The 23,659-nt window shown below is 35.7% G+C and overlaps 1 protein-coding gene across 5 annotated transcripts in view; it reads right to left on the minus strand.

Annotated features, from left to right (window-relative positions):
* The window catches only part of DENND4C (DENN domain containing 4C), a 121,374-nt gene that overhangs the window by 88,100 nt on the left and 9,615 nt on the right, over positions 1-23,659 (minus strand). For all 5 annotated transcript variants that reach the window (XM_027047141.2, XM_027047140.2, XM_027047144.2 and 2 more), the window contains exon 2: positions 294-615. In XM_027047141.2, the coding sequence (XP_026902942.1) occupies positions 294-598 (305 nt within the window). In that variant the 5' untranslated portion in view covers positions 599-615. The remainder of the gene's footprint in view (positions 1-293; positions 616-23,659) is intronic.

The raw sequence follows: 23,659 nt of genomic DNA on the forward strand, positions 1-23,659 counted from the left end.
TCTTGTTCTTTTATGTTTAATTAATAAGCTTATCTGAGAAGTACAACAGAAATGGAATCACATTTCAGGCTCTAATGCCTTCATTTCAATATGCTTTTGAAAGGAAATGATCTCATGATTCAAGTACAACGCAGAGAAATTCAGTAAGCGTGGATAGAGATATGTAATATCTTACTAACTTGATCCTGAAGTAACAAATAATAGAACTATCAAAAAATTCAAATTTCTATTCCCATGCACCTTAAATAAGTGTTATTTCCTTCACTATAGCAAAAGAAAATAAGTCACCATACCCAATGTCGGTAAGGGGTGGTTTGTCTCTTGCTCTCTTATAACAGAGGAAAAGTTCGGGGCTTTTCAGACTTCCATAGTTCAAATTTGCTTGGAGAGCTGATGGAGTGGCTTCAACACAGGTGTAACCTTCAGGTACTGTCTCCCCAGCAGATTTGTTAATAACTGCAATATCTGTAATTGGAGCTTTAGGCCCAGTTGACTTAGTATCTAAACGATTTATTTCTTGATCCAAAAGAGTAGATGTGTCAGTGAGACCTGCCACAACAAAGTAGTCAGTCACTCTTGGCCCTTTGTCTTCTATCATGGCTGCTATTGTATTTCCTACAAAAGGAAAAAAGGAAAAAAGACATCAATTAAAGAAAATACTTTATCTTGACTCATTAAAATTAAAATACTCCTGAGTTAACAGTGATCAACTAGCATACTTCCCAGTTGGATTTATAATCAAATTGTTGTCATTCTATAGAAGAAGCCTGTTTTGGTATCATGTTGTCAGTTTTTACCTCCTATAAAATACAAGTTTACAACATCAATTCATTTACAAGGCAACTATGATCCTTTCGTGTGCCGAGGCTCTGTTAAGAATTATTAAAGTGTCAGAGTTGGGCTATGGTGCTCTGCTTTCAGCAAAATGCACTTAATGAACAATATTCAGACCATTTAAGAAATCATTCTTGTTTTTTTTAAGAAAGATCTTTTTTTTTAATGTTTATTTATTTGTTTTGAAAGAGAGAGAGAGAGAGGGCAGGCAGGCGGGCGGGAGAGAGGGAAGGAGGAAAGGGCAGAGAGACAGTGAGAGAGAAAGAACTCCAAGCAGACTGCACACTGTTAGCACAGAGCCTGATGCAGGGCTTGAACTCACGAACTGTGAGATCATGACCTGAGCAGAAACCAAGAGTTGGATGCTTAACCAACTGAGCCATTCAGGAGCCTCAGAAATCATTCTCTTGTAGGTTACAGAATTCCTAGAGCTAACCACATTTAAACAAATGAATTGAGTTCATCATGAATTAAGTCAAGATCTAAGACAAAAAAATAGAGGTAACGGTAATAAATATAATCAAACTAGTCTCTTAATCCAGTTAGGGGTCTGTTCCTTCTGGCTAAGAAACTTTCTGGAAACACCATGTAAACTAAGGAAGTTTAGGAATCATTAAATATTTCATATATAAATACCAAACAGAGCATAAAAAACTGTAACCAAAGAAGACAAAATTATATAAAACACACATTGAGACTTAGGTACTATATGGTAGAAACCCAGAGAATATGAACGTTGAGTCAAGACTTCTTTCTATAATCTCTAAATTTGGCACCTCTAAAAATAAAATTAAGCTTCTGCGGTTTTAAGTATTTCCACGGATTTTATGTGCTTTTTAAAATTATAAATATCTATGCACCGAATACAGGAGCCCCCAAATATATAAAACATTTAATCACAAACATAAGCAACCTTATTGATAAGAATGTGGTAATTGCAGGGGACTTTAATACTCCACTTACAACAATGGGTAGATCAACTAGACACAGCATCAATAAAGAAATAAGGGCCCTGAATGGTACATTGGATCAGATGGACTTGACAGATATATTTAGAACTCTGCATCCCAAAGCAACAGAATATGCTTTCTTCTTGAGTACACATGGAACATTCTCCAAGATAGATCACATACTGGGTCACAAAACAGGCCTTCATAAGTATAAAAGAATTGAGATCATACCATGCACACTTTCAGACCACAATGCTATGAAACTTGAAATCAACCTCAGGAAAAAGTCTGGAAAACCTCCAAAAGCTTAGAGGTTAAAGAACACCCTACTAAAGAATGAATGGGCCAACCAGGCAATTAGAGAAGAAATTTAAAAATATATGGAAACAAATGAAAATGAAAATACAATAATCCAAACGCTTTAGGATGCAGAGAAGGCAGTCTTGAGAGGAAAATACATTGCAACCCAGGCCTATCTCAAGAAATAAGAAAAATCCCAAATACAAAATCTAACAGCACACCTAGAAGAAATAGAAGCAGAACAGCAAAGACACCCCAAACCCAGCAGAAGAAGAGAAATAATAAAGATCAGAGCAGAAATAAACAATATAGAATCTAAAAACAACAGTAGAGCAGATCAATGAAACCAAGAGTCAGTTTTTTGAAAAAATAAACAAAATTGATAAACCTCTAGCCAGGCTTCTCAAAAAGAAAAGGGAGAGGACCCAAATAGATAAAATCATGAATAAAAATGGAATTATTACAACCAATCCCTCAGAAGTACAAGCAATTATCAGGGAATACTATGAAAAATTATATGCCAACAAACTGGACAACCTGGAAGAAATGGACAAATTCCTAAGCACCCACACACTTCCAAAACTCAAATAGGAAGAAATAGAGTATTTGAACAGACCCATAACCAGTGAAGAAGTTGAATCAGTTATCAAAAATCTCCCAACAAATAAGAGTCCAGGATCAGATGGCTTCCCAGAGGAATTCTACCAGACATTGAAAGCAGAGATAATACCTATCCTTCTCAAGCTGTTCCAAAAAATAGAAGGGAAGGAAAACTTCCAGACTCATTCTATGAAGCCAGCATTACTTTGATTTCCAAACCAGACAGAGACCCAGAAAAAAAAAAAAAAAAAAAAGACAACGACAGGCCAATATCCCTGATGAATATGGAAGCAAAAATTCCCAACAAGATACTAGCAAATCGAATTCAACAGCATATAAAAAGAATTATTCACCATGATCAAGTGGGATTCATTCCTGGGCTGCAGGGCTGGTTCAATATTTGCAAATCGATCAATGTGATACATCACATTAATAAAAGAAAAGAACCATATGATCCTGTCAATCGATGCAGAAGAAGCATTTGACAAAATTTAGCATCCTTTCTTAATAAAAACTCTCGAGAAAGTTGGGCTAGAAGGAATATACTTCAACATCATAAAAGCCATTTATGAAAAGTTCACCACTAATATCATCCTCAATGGGGAAAAACTGAGTGCTTTCCCACTGAGATCAGGAACATGACAGGGATGTCCACTCTCACTGCTGTTGTTTAACATACTGTTGGAAGTTCTAGCATCAGCAATCAGACAACAAAGGAAGTCAAAGGCATCAAAATTGGCAAAGATGAAGTCAAGCTTTCACTTTTTGCAGATGACATGATACTATACATGGAAAACCTAATAGACTCCACCAAAAGTCTGCCAGAACGGATACATAAATTCAGCAAAGTCGCAGGATACAAAATCAATGTACAGAAATCAGTTGCATTCTTATACACTAATAATGAAGCAACAGAAAGACAAAAAGAAACTGATCCCATTCACAATTGCACCAAGAAGCATAAAATACCTAGGAATAAACCTAACCAAAGATGTAAAAGATCTGTATGCTGAAAACTATAGAAAGCTTATGAAGGAAACTGAAGAAGATACAAAGAAATGGAAAAACATTCTGTGCTCATGGATTGGAAGAATAAATATTGTTAAAATGTCAATACTACCCAAAGCAATCTACACATTCAATGTAATCCCAATCAAAATTGCATCAGCATTCTTCTCGAAGCTAGAACAAGCAATCCTAAAGTTTGTATGCACCCACAAAAGACCGCAAATAGCCAAAGTAATATTGAAGAAGAAAACCAAAGCAGGTGGCATCACAATCCCAGACTTTAGCGTCTACTACAAAGCTATAATCATCAAGACAGCATGGTATTGGCACAAAAACAGACACATAGACCAATGGAATAGAGACTCCAGAATTGGACCCACAAATGTATGGCCAACTAATCTTGGACAAAGCAGGAAAGAATATCCGATGGAAAAAAGACAGTCTCTTTAACAAATGGTGCTGGGAGAACTGGACAGCAACATGCAGAAGAATGAAACTAGACCACTTTCTTACACCACTCACAAAAATAAACTCAAAATGGATGAACGACCTGAATGTGAGACAGGAAACCATCAAACCCCTAGAGGAGAAAGCAGGAAAAAAACCTCTCTGACCTCAGCTGCAGCAATTTCTTACTTGACACATCTCCAAAGGCAAGGGAATTAAAAGCAAAAATGAACTATTGGGACCTCATCAAGATAAAAAGCTTCTGCACTGCAAAGGAAACAATCAACAAAACTAAAAGGCAACCAACAGAATGGGAAAAGATATTTGCAAATGACATACTGGACAAAGAGTTAGTATCCAAAATATATAAAGAACTCACCAAACTCCACATCCGAAAAACAAATAATCCAGTGAAGAAATGGGCAGAAGACATGAATAGACACTTCTCTAAAGAAGACATCCAGATGGCCAACAGGCACATGAAAAGATGCTCAACGTCACTCCTCATCAGGGAAATACAAATGAAAACCACACTGAGATATCACCACATGCCAGTCAGAATGGCTAAAATGAACAAATCAGGAGCCTATAGATGCTGGAGAGGATGTGGAGAAATGGGAACCCTCTTGCACTGTTGGTGGGAATGCAAACTGGTGTAGCCACTCTGGAAAACAGTGTGGAGGTTCCTCAAAAAATTTAAAATAGATCTACCTTATGACCCAGCAATAGCACTGCTAAGAATTTACCCAAGGGATACAGGAGTGCTGATGCATAGGGGCACTTGTACCCCAATGTTTATAGCAGCACTTTCAACAATAGCCAAATTATGGAAAGAGCCTAAATGTCCTTCAACTGATGAATGGATAAAGAAGTTTGGGTTTATATATACAATGGAATACTACTTGGCAATGAGAAAGAATGAAATCTAGCCATTTGTAGCAACGTGGATGGAACTGGAGAGTGTTATGCTAAGTGAAATAAGTCATACAGAGAAAGACAGATACCATATGTATTCACTCTTATGTGGATGCTGAGAAACTTACCAGAAGACCATGGGGGAGGGGAAGGAAAAAAAAAGTTAGAGACGGAGACAGCCAAACCATAAGAGACTCTTAAAAACTGAGAATAAACTGAGGGTTGATGGGGGGTGGGAGGGAGGGGAAAGTGGGTGATGGCATTGAGGAGGGCACCTGTTGGGATGAGCAGTGGGTGTTGTATGGAAACCAATTTGACAATAAATTTCATATTAAAAAATAAAAATAAAAATAAAAACTTTAAGTATAATTTACACACAATAAAATGTACATATTAAGTGTAAAATTTGGTAAATTTTCATAAATATATATACCTGTGAAACCATTAACAATCAAGATAGTAAACATACCCATCAAAACTCCAAATTTTCTTATACCTCTATATCCCTCTATAGGCAATTATCCCTCCCTCTATAGGCAATGAATTATCTGCTGTCATATAGTTTTTAGAACTGATTACACATGGAATCATACAGTATATATTCTTTTTTTTTCTGGCTTTTTTCATAATTATTTTGAGATTCATTCATGTTTGTGTTTATATCAATAATTCATTCCTTTTTATATTTAAAAAATATTTTTTTAATTAATCTCTACACCAAAATGGGGCTCAAACCCACAACTCTGAGATCCAAAGTCACATGCTCTACCAACTGAGCCAGCCAGGTACCCCTCATTGCTATTTATAACTAAGTAGTATTCCACTGTTGAGTATACCACAATGTTTATCTATTTACCTTTATTAATATTATCTTTATTAATAATATTAATACCTTAATAGGGTTATTTTAAGTTTGGAATTATTATAAATAAAGCTGTCTGGGGCACCTGGGTGGCTCAGTCAGTTAAGTGTCCAACTTTTGGTTTCACTTCAGGTCACGATCTCATGGTTTGTGAATTTGAGACCCACAATGGGTTCTGCACTGACAGTGCGGAGCCTGCTAGGAATTCTCTCTCTCTCTCAAAATACACATCTCTTTCCCTACACTCTCTCTCCCTCTCAAAATAAATAAATAAACTTAAAAAAATAAATAAAGCTATCATAAACACCCATATATTAGCCTTATGGACAAATGCTTTCATTTATCTTAGGTCAATTCCTAAGAGGAAAGGACTGGATCACCTGCTAGGTATATGTAATTCTAAAATACTGCCAGTTTCCTAGAGTGTACCATTTTATGAGAGTTCCAGTCGTTCCACATCCTCTCTAAAGTTGTATAAGGTCAGTCTTTTTAACAGACACTATAACATGCCTATAGTGAAACTTTATAGTTTTAATTTGTATCTTTCTAATGACTAGTGATGCTAACTACCTTTTCATGTGTTTATTTTCTATCCATGAATTTTCTTCAGTGAAATTTCTGTTCAAATCTTAGCTTGTTTTTTACTTGGGCTGTTAGCCATTCTTGAGTTTTGAAAAGTTCTTTATATATTCTGTAGACAAGTCATTTATCAAGCATATACTTAGCAAGTATTTTCTTGTCTTTTTACTCTAATAGTGACTTTTGAAAAGCAGAAGTTTTTATTTTTTATGAAGTCTCATTTACCAATCTAATTCTTCTATGGGTCATGCTTGTGGTATGACATTTAAGAAATCATTGTCTAAGGTCACAAAGGTTTTCTCCCATGTTTTCCTCTAAAGTTTTATAATTTCAAGTTTCATATTTAGGTCTATGATACATTTTGAGTTAATTTTTTACATATGGTGTTCAGTATGAATCAAGATCCACTTTTTACATACAGATATCCAATTTTTCCAGCACCACTGGTTGAAAAAACTAACTTTTCTCCACTGTATTGCTTTTGTACCTTTATTCAAAACCCAAATGCCCAGGGTGCCTGGGTGGCTCAGTCGGTTAAGCATCTGACTCTTTGATTTAGGCTCAGGTCATGATCTCACGGTTCATGGGATGGAGCCCCACGTCAGGCTCTGCAATGACAGTACAGGGCCTGCCTGGGATTCTCTCTCTCCCTCTCTCCCTGCCCCTCCTCTGATTGCCCTCCCTCTCTCTCAAAATAAATAAATAAACTTAAAAAAAAAAACTGCCCAACATGTTTATATTTATCTCTGGATTCTTTTTTTTTTTAATGTTTATTTTTGAGAGAGAGAGTGCACACACAAGTAGGGGAGGGCAGAGAAAGAGACAGAATGTGAAGCAGGCTCCAGGCTTCGAGCTGTCAGCATAGAGCCTGATGTGGGGCTTGAACTCATGAGCCCTGAGATCATGACCTGAGCCAAATTCAGATGCTCAACCAACTGAGTCACCCAGGTGTCCCACCTCTGGTTTCTTTATTCCGCTGATCTATTTGTCTATTTGTCAGTCCCACATGATTTTGATTACTGTAGCTTTTCTTTATTAATTTATTTTGAGAGAGAGAGCACAAGCAGGAGAATAGGGAGAGAGGGAGAGAGAATCCCAAACAGGCTCTGTGCTGTCAGTGCAGAGCCCAATGAAGGACTTGAACTCATGAACTGCAAGATTATGACCTGAGCCAAAATCAAGAGTTGGACGCTTTACCAACTGAGCCACCCAGGTGCCACAATTACTGTAGCTTTATAATAAATCTTGAAATCAGGAAATGTTAGTCTTCAACTCTGTTCTTTTTCAAAATTGCTTTTGACTATTCTATTCTAGCTCCTTTGCATTTCAGTAAGCATTTTAGAATCAGCTGGTCCATTTCTACCCCAAATAAAAGCCTACTAGGATTTTAACTGGGATTGTGTTGAAACTGTAGGTCAATTTAAGGAGGGCTGTCAATACTGAGTTTTCAAACCCACAGACAAGGTTTATCTCTGCATTTCTCTCATCAATGTTTTGTAGTTTATAGCATATGTCTTTCACATCATCAGACTTTGCTTATGTACATAATAATTAATGCTATTGTAAATGACATTGTTTCCTTAACTCAATTTCCAATTATTCTTTGCTACTACACAGAAGTATAATTGCTTTTTATATCTTGATCTTGTACAAAGTATATCTTGATCTTCATACAGTTGCTTATGAGTTATAGAGTTTTGTAGGTACCATCAAGTTTTCTACATAGATAATGTGTCCACGAATAGAGACTAATTTTACTTCTTTCTTTGCAATATAGATGTCTTTTATTTCTTTTTCTTGTCTTACTGTCTGAGGTAGAACATCCACTGCAATGTTCAAGAGAAATGCTGACCAAAGAAGATATACAAATGACCAATTAGCACATGAAAAAGTGCTCAGCATCATTAATCACAGCAGCATTCTTCACAATAATCAAATGGTAAAAACAACCCAAATATCCATCAAAAAATGAATGGATAGGGGTGCCTGGGTGGCTCAGTCGGTTGGGCATCAGACTTCGGCTCAGGTCATGATCTCGCAGTCTGTGAGTTCGAGCCCCGCGTCGGGCTCTGTGCTCAGAGCCTAGAACCTGTTTCAGATTCTGTGTCTCCCTCTCTCTCTGACCCTCCCCCATTCATGCTCTGTCTCTCTCTGTCGCAAAAATAAATAAACGTAAAAAAAAAATTAAAAAAAAATGAATGGATAAACATAGTGTAATATATCTATACAATGGAATTCTATTCAGCCATAAAAAGGAATTGAATTTTGATAAATGCCGTAACATGGATGAACTCTGAAAAACCTTAAACTAAAAGAAATAAGCCAGACACAGAGGAGAAATATTATATGGTTCTTATATGAGGTACACTGAATAGATAAATTCATAGAGACATAAGTAAAATAGAGGTTACCCAGGGCTAGGAGAGGGGAGCATGGAGAGTTACTGTTTAATGGGTATAGAGTTTATGCTGGAGATGATGGAAAAGATGTGGGTATAGTAGTGACAATGGTTATACAACACTGCCAGTGTAGTTAATGCCACTGAAGTGTATACTTACAAATGGTTAAAATGATAAATGTAATGTATATTTACCACAATTTAAAAAAAAAGAGAATGCTTCAATAAGCATCTCTCCACATTAATCTGGGCTTCAGTTAAGTTACAGAGTAAATTCCAAAATCAGCTTTCTAGATCAGAGTATATAAACATATGCATACCAATTATTATATGCTACCTTCTTGCCTTTTGAAAAAAAATACCAATTTACCATGGCAACAGTAATGTATCTATAGTCCAAGGGGTATCATAATTGTAGTTCTGTTTACTGTGTTAGAGTAAAATTGGTATAAGGAGGTTGTTTTAATACACATTTCTTTGATAAAAAAAAAAAAAAGTAAAAAGAGGCACACCTAGCTGGTTCAGTAAGTAGAGCACATTACTCCTGATCTCAGGGTCTTGAGTTTGAGCCCCATGTTAGATGTAGACATTACTTAAATAAATTTTAAAAAAAATTTTAAAGGAGAGAAGTGTTGGGAGTAGATATCTTCGTTTTGTTCCTAATCTTATGAGGAAAGTATTCAGTCTTTTATCAGTAAATATGATGTTATTTGTGGGTTTTTCATAAATGCTCTTTATCAAGTTAAGTTCTTTTCTATTCCTGAGACTTTTATCAGGAAGATATGTTAGACTTTATAACACACTTTTTCTGCATCTACTGAGGTGATATATTTTTCTATCTTTAATACAGTGAATTACAATGATTAATTTTCAAGTTTCTAATCACTGCATTCTTGAAATAAACCCCACTTGGTCATGATATATTATCGCTTTTATATGTTCTTGAATTATATTTGTTAAAATTTTGTTTGAAATTTTATATACATTAATTGAAGGATATTGGTCTGTTGTTTTCTTGTAATGTTTTTAACTGATTTGCTATCAAGGTAATATAGTCTCATAAAATGAGCTGGGAAGAATTTCTTCTTCAATTTTCTGGAGGAGTCTGTATAGAATTGGTATTATTTCTTCCTTAAATGTTTGGCAGCATTCACCTGCAAAATCATTTGGGTCTGGAGTTTTCTTTGTAGGTAGGTTTTTAACCATAAATTCAATTTCTTTAACACATATAGGGCTATTTAGGTTACTTACTTCCTTTCTTAGTTTACATCTGTTTTAGTCCATGCAGGCTGCTATACGAATATCACAGACTGAGTGACTTATAAACACAGAAATTTATTTCTCGTAATTCTTGAGGCTGGGAAGTCCAAGATCAAGGCACTGGAAGATTGTATTGTTACTGACGCTGATTTCCTAGTTCACAGAAGGCTGTTAACTTCCCTGTAACTTCACATGACAGAAGGGAGCAAGGGATCTCTCTGGGATCCCTTTCCAAAAAGGCACTAATTCCATTCATGAGCATTTTGCCCTCATGACCAAAATAACTCTGAAAGCCCCACCTCCAAATATCATCACACTGGGGATTAGGTTTCAGCATAAGAATGGGGTGGGGGTGGGGGGGGCCACAACCATTCAGTCTACATAGCAGTGTCTTTCGAGGGATTTGTCCATTTCATCTAAGTTATCAAATTTATTGGTACAAAGTTGTTCATATTTCCTTATTATACTTTTAATATCTGTAGAATATGTAGTGATGTCACCTCTCTCATTTCCAGTATTAGTAATTTGTGTCTTCTTTTCTTCCTGGCCAGTCTGGCTAGAAATTTATCAATTTTATTCATCTTCTTTAAGAACAAGCTTTTTGTTTCATTAATTTTTCTCTTGCTTTTGTTTTATATTTCATTGATTTCTATTTTGATCTTTATTATTTCCTTTCCTCTGTTTATGTAGAATTTAATTTGCTCTTCTTTTTCTAGTTTCTAAGGTAGAAACAGGTCATTGATTTGAGACCTTTCTTCTTCTCTATTGTAGGTATAATCCCACCAAGTAATGTTTTAGTGGCATCTAACAGATTTATGTATGTTGTGTATTCTTTTTATTCAGTTCAAAACACTTATTAACTTTCCTTTCCTAAAATATTTTCTTTGACCAATGGACTATTTATGTTTCCAAATGTGGTACTTGGGAATTTTCCAAGAATCTTTGGTTATTAATTTCTAATTTAATTCCACTGTAGTCAAATAATATATTATATATGACTAGAATTATTTTATTTATTAAAAATGGATTTATGGCTAAGAATATGGCCTATCTTGATAAATATACCATGTGAACTTTAGCACTGTAGCATGTGTACTGTTGATGGACAGAGGCCTCTACAAATGTCAATCAAGTAGGTTAATAGTGTTGGTCAAGTCTACTATATCCTTGCTGATTTTCTGTCCACTTATTCTATTATTAAGAAGATACTACTATTAAAATATTAAAATATCAAATATTATTAAAATATTAAAATTTTGACTATAATTGTAGATTTGTCTATTTTTCTTTCCAACTCTTATCAGTTTTTGCTTCATGTATTTTGAAGTTCCATTATTAAGGGCATAAGCATTTAGAATTGTTATGTCTTTTTGATTAACTGACCTCTGTATCATTATGAAATGGTTTTCTCTATCTCTGGTAAAAATTACTATGTATTAACAAAAGCTTTTGAAAACGCTTCAAATTTTTTGAAAAAAAATTAAAATAGTTTTTTAAACTAACAGATATATAGTCTAATAATTATATTTTATATTCCACTACTGCTAAAATAATCTTTCAGAATCCATTTAGTTTCACCCTACTGTTTAGAATGGCATACATTTCAATGAATATATGCTAGTGACATCAACAAAACGTCAATAACTTCAATTTATAAAGCTAAATGTAGTTTACACAGTTCTCTCACTATAACAAAAAGATTTCTAACAGTTTCAAAAATATCTGTGTGTTCCTTGGTGTTCCAAACCATGCAGAATGAATGGTAAATTTCACTTAAACCGCAAAGAGAGTACAGTTTTATCAAAGTTATTTGCTACATTTAAGCAATTTAAAATAGGGCCTTGGAGATTCCATTTACAAAGCATTATCAACATCAGCTCCACTGGCTGGGTCATGGAACTACAAAATTGAAAAAAATAAGTCATTTTGGACAAAATCAGTTCCTGTTTTCCAACACAAAGCAGTGTAATTCTCTACTGTTGCACCTGTCACTGAAAGTTTTGTAAAGAAGGAGAGCTGTAGAGAAAGGCCGCAAACACAAATGCCTTAAAGGGGTCAGGCAGGATAGAAGAGTCGTGGGAACTAGAGAACACAGGCAGCCACTACTCGTCAGATCCATCCAATTGTTGCCAAATGGACTTGGACCAGAATTTCTTCTTTGCCTTTTTAAAAGAAGCCAGAAATCAGGGTTTTTGTGTAAATCTCCAAGTTTTAAAATATTGGCAACTGATTCAGAATTCTTAAACAGTGCTAAGTTCAAACAAAACACATTAAGCAGGGTATATTCACTCTAAAGATTGAAAGTCAAGAAAAGAACAATTTCTAAATTCCATTCAAAAAATTCTTTCACCTGGTTAAATACCTAACTTCACCATTAATCATATATGAGCCAATAAACCTAACTGTACACCAAATTGATAATATAATCACATAGAAGGGAATGAAAAAAGAACTAAACGATACTAGACATTCTTGGAGAAATGACCAATTCCAAGGTTGGCCAGGAAAAACACAAGGTATACCTAGAACATCTTATATAAGAAGAAAAAAAGCACTGCTCAAAAACTAATAGGGGTCCCTTATCAAAAAGGCACAGGAACTAGCTTGAAGAGTCTCCCACTGGCCAAAATGGGAATAATTGTAGCGTCAAAATGAATGACACTAATGGATTATAACACATGGATTATTTTTTAATGTTTATTTATCTTTGAAAGAGAGACAGAAAAAGAGCACAAGTGGGGAAGGGGCAGAGAGAGAGGGAGACACAAAATCCAAAGGACGCTCCAGGCTCTGAACTGTGCACAGAGCCCAATGCGGGGCTCAAACTCAGGAACCATGTCATCATGACCTGAGCTGAAGTCAGACACTTAACAGACTGAGCCATCCAGGCGCCCCTCACATTGATTTTTTTTTCAAGCCTTGAGTCCACAGTGAAATTATAAAATAAATGAATGAAGGGGAAAGAAGGAAGGCTCTTCAGAATGCCAACCAATAATCATGAAAGGGATGATAAAAAAAAACATTTTATAATCATCTCAGTATTCAGTTCCAAGCAAGAATTATCAGTGAATGCTAAAACCACTGGGAGGAAGACTATTGGATATAGAATATTTGTACCACCTCAAGCTCTTTCTCCAGTTATACTAATAATTACAAATGAATAAAATATATCACCAGAGAAAGCTGGTGGCCACTTTAACCAAGTAATCAAAATCAACATCATTAATGATTGTCAAACTATTATTACATGCCTTCGGATATGATGCACCATGCAGACAGCATTAATTATGTACCATTCCTGATTTTTTTTAAATGCATAGTCTTGGAGCACCTGGTTGGTTCAGTCAGTTAAGTATTCAACTCTTGATTTAGGTTCAGGTCATGATCTCAAGGTTTGTGGAATCAAGTCCTGCATCAGCATCAGTGTGGAGCCTGCTTGGGATTCTCTCCCCGTCTCTCTTCCCCTCTCCTGCTTGTGCACACTCTCTCTTTCTCTCTCTCTCAAAATAAACAAATTTTAAAATAAATAAACAAATAAAAAATAAAAACACATGACCTTAACGTAATCACGAGGAGTTAGACAACCTCAAACCAAACGGGAAAATTCTAGTCAATGAAAACAAAAGCAAAAAATAAACTATTGGGAATACGTGAAAATAAAAAGCTTTTTCACAGCAAAGGCAACCACCAGCAAAATGACAAAGCAACCTAATGAATAGGAGAAGATATTTGCAAATGATATAGCAATAACAGACTAATATCCAATATATAAACTTATACAACTCAACACCAAAACAAAACAAAACAAAACAAAAAAAACCCAAACACTACAATTAAAAAAGGGCAGAGGATGTGAATACACAGTTTCCCAAAGAAGACATACAGATGGCCAATAGGGACATGAAAACATCACTAATTATCAGGGAAATTCATATCAAAGCCATGAAGAAATATCACCTCACACCAGTCAGAATGGGGAGTATCAAAAAGATAAGAAATAACAAGCACTGGCAAGGATGTAGAGAAAAAAGAACTCCTGTACACTGTTGGTAGGAATGTAAATTAGTGCAGCTACTATGGAAAACAGTATGGAGGTTCCTCAAAAAATTCAAAATGGAAACACCACATGATGTAATCATTCCACTACTGGGTATTTAACCAAAGCAAAGAAAAACACTAATTCAAGAAGATATATGCACCCCTATGTTTACTGCAGCATTATTTACAATGGCCAAGATACTAACCCAAGTGTCCATTGATAGATGAATCGATAAAGATGCAGTATATATACACAATGGAATATTACTCAGCCATAAAAAAAGAATGAGATCTTGCCATTCACAAAAACATGGATTGACCTGGAAGGTATTATGCTAAGTGAAATAAGACAGAGAAAGATACATGTATGATTTCACTTATATGTAGAATCTAAAAACATGAATCAAAATAAACAAAAGCAGAAACAGACCCACAAATACAGAGAACTGATGGTTACCACAGGGGAGGATAGGATGGGTAAAATGTGTGAAGGGGAGTGGGAGGTACAGCTTCCGGTTATGGAATGAATAAGTCACAGAGATGACAGGCACAGCATAGGTAACATAGTCGATAGCACTGTAATAGTGTTGTATAGTGACAGACGGTAGCTACACTTTGTGGTGAGCACAGCATAATATAAAGAGCTGTGGAATCACTATTGTGTACTCTTGAAACTAATGTAGCATTGTATGTCAGCTATAACTGAATCAAATAAACAAATACATAAATATAACTAAAGGGCAAAATTCTAAAAAGAAGTCAGTGTAATGAAAGGGAGAAAGGTTCAAATACTGTTCCAGATTAAAATAGATTAAAATCTGAGCATCGAAACAAGTGACAACAGAAAGATAACAGGAAAATCTCCAAATACTTAGAAATTAAACACACTACTAAATAATTCGTGGTTGAAGAGGAAGTTTAAGGAAATTACAAAATATTTTGAACTGAACAAAAAGAAAACATACCAAAATTTGTGGGATGCAATTAAAGCAGCACTTACAGGAAAATATCATTAGGTACTTATCAGAAAAAAAGCAAATTGATAATCCAAACTTCAATTTTAAGAACCTAAAAAAGGAATAGCAAAATAAACCCAAAGAGAGAAGGAAGAAAATAAGATAGAAATGAAAGAAGAAGAAATTAAAATGTCCTTATTACAGACACGACTGTCCAACTAATTACCAAATAAATGATAACTAAATACAATGTGTGACCCTAGAATGAATATGGGAAAAGAAAAACAAAAAATTGTTATAAAGAATAGCATTGGAGGGGAGCCTGGGTGGCTCAGTTGGTTAAGCATCCAACTTGAGCTCAAGTAAAGACCTCGTGGTTCATGGGTTCGAGCCCCACATGGGACTCTGTGCTGAGAGCTCAGAGCCTGGAGCCTACTTCAGATTCTGTGTCTCCCTCTCTCTGCCCTTCCCCTGCTCCCCTGTCTCTCAAAAATAAATAAATGTTTAAAATTTTTAAAAAAAGAATAGTATTCGAAAAATTTCAATGTAGAGTATATATTAACTTTAAAACAAAGCTGAGTTTCCTAATGTGAGCATTGTATTGAATAACACAATGACCTTGTTCTTAGGAAATGCATGCTTTAATGGTTTAATCAAAAAATAATACTATGCAGGGTGCCTGGGTGGCTCAGACAGTTGAGTATACAACTCTTAGTTTTTCAGCTCAGGTCATGATCCCAGGGCTGTGGGATTGAGCCCCGTGTCAGGCTCCTTGCTGAAAGTAGAACCTGCTTAAGATTCTCTCTCTTTCCCCCTCTCCTCCTCTCCCCCAATCGTGATCTCTCTCTCTCTTTAAAATTAAAACAGTAATAATAGTAATAACCATCATCATCTATGTACTGGGACCCTGGCTGGCTTAGTCAAAACAGCACACGACTCTTGAGCCTGAGGCTGTAAGTTCAAGTCCCACACTGGGAATAAAGCTTGCTTAAAAAAAGAAAAAGAAAAATAACACTATGCAGAGTGTTAATGTGATAAAATGTTAACAACTGGCAAATCTAAGTGAAGGATATAATGGGAGCTCATTATAATATTCTTCCAACTTTTCTGAAAGTTGGACTCAACTTTTCTGAGTTTTGTTTCAAAATGAAAAGGTTTTTTTTAAAAAGCAGTTCATGTCAGAACACCTGGGTGACTCAGTTGGTTGAGTGTCCAACTTCGGTTCAGGTCATGATCTCACGGCTCATGAGTTTGAGTCCCGCATCCAGCTCTGGGCTGACAGCTCAGAGCCCGGAACCTGCTTCGGATTCTGTGTCTCACTCTTTCTCTGCCCCTCACCCACTCATGCTCTGTCTCTCTCTGTCTCTCAAAAATAAATAAATATTTAAAAAAAAAATTTTTTTTTTTAAAAAGCAGTTCATGTCCTTCAAGATTTCAACAAAAGTATAGAGGGATATGGAAGAAAGTGGGAAAGGTAGAATAACTGATTTAAACTCAAGAAGTAGGGAGGAAAGCATTAACTGCCAGTCTGAATATTCCCAATTTAACTCAACGCTCTATAAAGTTGGAAAAGTAGAACATAAAATCTGCTAAAATATCTCATACGCCTATACATACGTATACATATACAGAAAGAGACATGCAAAACAAACACCCGATAAATTGAAAGTTTTCCCCCATGGACTTTGTCCCTTTGTTTTCCTTAAAAGCTGATTATCATTCCTAAACTTTATTCACTGAACATAAAGTTAATGTGGGATAAATTAACACCTCACAAGTGTCAAAACCTCTACTACCTGGCAACCTCACCAATTCATATATAGCCCAGTATCAGCCATGAAGATCTACGACAGATATCACAAACCAGTAAAACATACGTACTTGATGCCTTTCAGTCTCTCATTCAGTCTATTTAGTGTTAGTTTATAAGAAATTCTATTAAGTTTATTTGACTACTAAATACATAGTGGAAATTGTAACAAATTAGAAGGGAGAGAGGTGGGGGCTCAGCCAAAGAGCATGTGACTCTTGGCCTCAGGGTCATAAGTTCGAGTCCCATATTGGGTGTAGAAATTGCTTAAGTAATAAACTTAAAAAAATGAAATAAAAATATTTTTAAAAAAAGGAAGAGAGGTAAACATGCTCAAAAATTTAAGCTGTCAAGGAATGAGGGGAATATTTTATAAAACACAAGGTGACCTAAGGATTAAAGCCTAGTTAACTAGATTCCTAACTGTAAGAGTAAAGAGGTCCACATACCTCAAGTATACCAAATGGGTATCACTGCTTTAAAAATGCTGTACAGAATAAAATTTATAACCATGTCATCTACTTATTATGGAAAGGTTAACTTACTGAATAATTCTCTTCTCATCTTTCTCATATACTAATATCCTATAGAATCCTGTAAAATCTAACCTCTGTTTTGTTTCATTAGCAATTTCCAAGCTAATACCACCCATAGTTAATTATAGTAGCTCTAAATATTTTCTGATCTGGCAGATAAAAAAAAAAAAAGAGTAAAGAGGAAGTTTAAGATTTTTCAGACTTATTCATCCAAGCTTATCAAGTTTCAGGGGGGAGGGGGGTTGAGATCTTTTTTTTAGAACTGCTCTAAAACAGTGTATTTAAGGAGAATGGACATCTTTACAATATAAAGTTCTCTACTCAGGAGCATGGTATGGCTCTCCATTTTATTCAAGTCTTTTTTTTTTTTTTAAGCCTTTAAGCAAAGTATCATAGTTTGTTTCATCCAGGTCTTGAGTGGATTATTCCTAAGTATTTTATAGTTTTGTGGCCAATGGGCAAGAGCTCTTATGTTTACTAATCAATCACTGTAGTTTATTAATAACCTATGACTGAGCCTTAGACATTGTTCTAAATGCTGGGAATTAAAGCAGTGAAAACACCAAATGCCCCTCTGTACGGATCTTATATCATAGTTGGGAAACAATCAGTAAACAAGTATAACTTTATAAATAATTTCAGAAAACATAAGTACTATGAAGAAAAATAAAGCAAGACAGAGGGAAAGAAAGTGGTAATGCAAGGGCTGATCTTATAGTGCAATCAAGGAAGACCTCTTTGAAGAAGATATATACATATAGATAGATAGATACACACATAATACACACACACACACGCACACATAATGGCCAAGAATATAGAAAGAAAAGAGATTAAATGGTCTTCTTAGTAATGAAAGTGGAACAGGAAAATGACTACATAATGGTGGGGGCACAAGTGATAACTTGTGGCCATAAATTAAAGTGAGACCAATCAGCACTGTTGTTTGTTTTCTCTAGTGACACTCAGCTGCTCAGGTTGAAGGAAGTAGAGTTGGCAAAGTAATGAATTTAATCAGGGCTGAAGTTGTACCTCGATTACAGTAAGGAAGAGAGGAACAAGGGAGTTGACAACTTGACCTCACAAAATAGTACAAAACACCTATAGGCATTAATTTTTTTTTTCACTGAATCAATGTAATTGGGTAAGGAAAGAAATTACTATATGAGGGGGTTAATAGACAGTGAAAAAATGGTATGGCTAATGCCCTGGATCTCAATGGAATGTAAAAAATGTCAAATTAGGGTACCAGAATAGATAAGCTGGCAAAAAAGGAAATGGAAGTCAGTTAGATGCTTAAAATACTTTAAGTTAAAGATTATGGTCATAAAGTCCAGGGTAATGGTTCTCTACACTAACTACACATTGGAACCAGCTGGAACACTTTAAAAAATACATACCAAACCAATAAAATAAGAATTTGAGGGTGGCATGTTACCATAAATATTTTTTAAGCTGCTCAGTTAACTGAGTAATGTACAGTCAAATTGAGAACCAACAGTCCTGGTTGTGATCATGGAAGTAGGCAGCTAAAGCAGGCTGGAAAAGAAACAATCTACAGATTCCAGAAATTCTAATGAAGTTTTTTCTATTGTTTGCAATATAAATAAAAGCATGAGCTACGTTCAAAGTATTTTACATCCATTAGCTCATTTCACATTCATAACCCAATAATGTAGAACTAGTATTACTGTTTTTAATGATGAGGAAGAAGGGAGGAGTCTTGGGTAATATACAACATAGTATAATACTATTTGAAGGAAGGCTGTGGTTAAGTTAAAGATGCATTTATAAGCCCTAAGGCAGTTACTTAAAAAAAAAAAAAAAACCTATCTATCACTAACAAGCCAATGTGGAGATGAAAAGAATACTAAAATATATTCAGTCCAAAAAGGAACATCAAACAGACAGGACAAATTACAAATAAGTAGCAAGATAACAGATTCAAACCCAACCTTATCAATAATTTCACTAAATTTGTCTACCATGACAAACGAAAACATATGTCCCTATAAACACATACACAAATATTCATAGCAGCACTACTTAAAATAGCCAAAACAGAAAAAACCCAAATACCTATCAAGTCAGAATCAATAAACAAAATGTGTTATTTCAATGCAACAGAACATTACTCAGGCATAAAAAGAAGTACTACTGATACATGGTCTAACATGGATGAACCTAGAAAGTATTAAACTAAGTGAAAGAAGCCAGACAGAAAGGTCACTGGCCAACCAGCACATGAAAAGATGTTCAACATTAGTAATTAGCAGGGAAATGTAAATCAAAACTACAATGATATATTACCTTACACCTGTTAGAATGGCTATTATCAAAAAGAAAGAAGTGTTGGAGAGGCTGTGGAAAAAAGAGAACTATCATCCACTGTCTGTGGGAATATAAATTGGTATAGCCATTATGGAAAACAATATGGAGGTTCCTTAAAATAAAAATAGAAATACCATATGATCCAGTTATTCCACTTCTGGGAAAACAAAAACATTAGTTCAAAAAAAATATTCACCCCTATGTTCACTGCAGCATTATTTACAATACTCAAGACACTGATGGATGAATGGATAAAGCTGTGTGTGTGTATACACCCACACATGCACTGGAATACTATTCAGCCATAAAAAGAAGGAAATCTCGCATTTGTGACAACATGGACAGACCTTGAGGGTATTATGCTAAGTGAAATAAGTCAGACTGAGAAGGACAATTACTATATGATTTCACTTATATGTGGAATCTAATAAACAAAACAAACGAGCAAACAAAACTCATAGATACAGAGCAGAGATCAGTAGTTATCAGAGGGAAGGGGGTTGGAGATAGGGACATGGGTGAAGAGGAGCAATTGCACGGTGTAACAGATGGTAACTAGACTTATTATGGTGATCACTTGGTAATGTACACAAAAATTGAATTATTATGCTGTACACCTAAAACTACTAATGTTGTATGCCAGTTTTGCCTCAATTTTAAAAAGTCACATATTGTATAATTCCTTTTTTTTTTTTTTAATTTTTTTATGTTTATTCATTTTTGAAAGACAGAGAGAGACAGAGCACAAGCAGGGGTGGGGCAGAGAAAGAGGGAGACACAGAATCTGAAACAGGCTCCAGGCTCTGAGCTGTCAGCACAGAGCCCAACGTGGGGCTCAAACTCACAGATCAGACCACAAGATCATGACCTGAGCTGAAGTCAGACGCTCAACCAACTGAGCCACCCGGGCGCCCATTGTATAATTCCATTTATAGGAAATATCCAGAATAGGCAAATCCAATTGAAAAAGCAAGTTGACTACTGGTTGCCAGGGGTTGGGGATGGAGGAGCATGGGGAATGATGGCTTAAAAGGAAAGGAGTTTCCTTCGGGGGTGAGGAAAACATTCTGGAACTAGATAGTGGTAACAGTTGTATAGCATTGTGAATGTACTACATGCCACTGAATTGTACATTCTTAAATAGTTAAAATGGGACTTTTTTACTATTTTTTAAAATTATAGTTGATACCATGTAACAATGTTACATTAGTTTTAGGTACCCGACATAATGATTCCACAAGTCTGCATTCTGCTTTGCTCGCCTCAAGTCTACCTACTATCCGTCACCATGCAATGCTATTACAATACCCCTGACTATATTCCCTCTGCTGTGTACTTTTCACCCCCATGAAATTGGGGTTTCACCCATTTTAGGGTGACCCAAATGAGGTTGGGCCCATTTCACCCATTTGATTTCGCCCATCCCCCACCCAGTTAAATGGTGAATTTTATGTTATGTGAATTTTGTCACAATTAAGTCTTTTTCTTTTAAGTGTTTATTGATTTTTTTAGAGAGCACAGTGAAGTAGGGGCAGAGAGAGGGGGACAGAGGATCCAAAGCAGGCTCCGTGCTGACAGCAGCGAGCCTGATATGGGGGCTTGAAATCACGAACCGTGATATCATGACCTCAGCAAAAGTCACATTCAACTGACTGCACCACCCAGACGCCCCAATTTTGCCACAATTAAAAACTTATACAACATGAATGAACCTCAAAAACCTTCTCCTAAATGAGAGAAGCTAGTTGCAAAAGATCACATATTGTATGATTTCATTGATATGAAATGTCCAGAATAGGCAAATTTTACTGAGACAGAAAATAGATTAGTAGTTGCCAAGGGCTAGGGCTGGGGAGTGAGGGATTAGACAGTGACTGCTAATGAACACAAGATTTCTTTCTGGGGTGATGAAATTGCTCTAAAATAGATTACACTGATGATTGCAAAACTCTATAAGTATACTAAGAAACACTGAAATGTTTCTTTTAAATGGGTGAATTTTATGATGTATAAATTAGATCTCTCAATAAAACTGATTTTTTTTTAAATTTTAAGTGGTCAAACAACACCTATTAAAACAGAGTAGTGCCTGAGTGGCTTAGTGGGTTGAGCGACAGACTCTTGATTTTGACTCAGGTCAGGATCTCAGTCATGAGATCGAGCCCCTCCTCAGCTCTGGGCTGAGCACAGAGCCTACTTGAGTTTCTCTCTCCTCTCTCTCTGCCCCTCCTGCACTTGCACGTTCCCTCTCTCTCTAACTAAACACTTAAAATAAATAAATAATAAAAGATAGAAATTATTAGACTGGGTTAACAAAAATAAGACTCAACTCTAAGCTACCTCTAGGAAATGTTTTAAACAAAGACACAACTGACCTTTGACAAAACAGCAAAGGCAATTCAATGGAGAAAGGATAGTCTTTCAACAAATAGTGGTGGAAAACTGAACCTCCATATGCAAAACAAACAAATTTAGATTGAGATCTTATACCTTCTACAAAAAATCATTAAAAATGGATCCTAGGGGGGTCTGGGTGGTTCAGTAGGCTGAGCATCTGACTCTTGATTTTGGCGCAGGTCGTGATCACCTACCTGGTTTGTGGGATCAAGCATCACGACCAACTGTGAACTGACAGCACGTAACCTGCTTGGGATTCTCTCTCTCCCTCTCTGTCCCTCCCCTGGTCATGCTCTTTCTCTCTCTCTCTCAAAATAAATAAATATTCTAAAAATAAATAAATAAAAATGAATAGGTAAGTAAAATAAAATAGATCATAGACCTTTCTTCCAGAAGAAAATGTAGGATCTTGGATTTGGCGATGAGTTTTTACTATTTTTTTTAAATGTTTATTTATTTTTAAGAGAGAGACAGAGCATGAACAGGGGAGGGGCAGAGAGAGAGACACACACAGAATACAAAGCAGGCTCCAGGCTCTGAGCTATCAGCACAGAGCCTGACATGGGGCTCAAACCCACGAACCATGAGTTCATGACCTGAGCTAAAGTCAGACCCTTAACTGACTGAGACATCCAGGTATTCCTGGCAATGAGTTTTTAGATAGCAAAACCACAATCCATGAAATAATGAGTAAGGTATAATCTATTAAAAACTTCTGCTCTGTAAAAGACACTGTGAAGAGAATAAAAAGACAAGCTGCAGAGTGAGAAAATATTTGCAAAACAGATATCTGATAAATGACAGGTACACAAAATATGCAAAAAACTCAGCAGTAAGAAAGCAAACAACCCAACAAGTAAAAAAGAAATACGGAAAAGATTTGAACATATACTTCACCAAAGATGATATACACATGACAAATATGTATATGAAAAATGCTCAGTGTCACTGGAGAAATGCAAACTTAAAAGAGATACCAATACACCTCTATTAGAGTAGCTAAAATTAAAAAAAAAAGAAGACCTAACACCAGATGCTGATAAGAATATAGAAAAAACAGGAAATTCACTGCTCATGGGTATGCAAAATGGAACAGCCACTTTGGAAGATAGTTTAATGGTTTCTTACAAAGTTACAGGTAAGCTTACCATATGATCCAGCAGCCAGCCTCCTAGGTATCTACCCAATGTGTTTGAAAACTTTTGTCTATGCAAAACCTACATACAATGTTTATAGCAGCTTTATTCATGATCACCAAAAACGGGAAGCAAAGAAGATGACATTCAATGGATAAATGGATAAACAAACTGTGACACATTCATACAACGGATGATTCAGTGAAAAAAAGCAATTAGTTCTCAAGCCATGAAAAAAAAAACATGGAGGAACCTTAAGTGCATACTGCAAAGTGAAAGAAGCTAATCTGAAAAGAACTGTG

The sequence above is a fragment of the Acinonyx jubatus genome, chromosome D4 (genome assembly GCF_027475565.1).
Source record: "Acinonyx jubatus isolate Ajub_Pintada_27869175 chromosome D4, VMU_Ajub_asm_v1.0, whole genome shotgun sequence".
NCBI lineage: Eukaryota > Metazoa > Chordata > Mammalia > Carnivora > Felidae > Acinonyx > Acinonyx jubatus.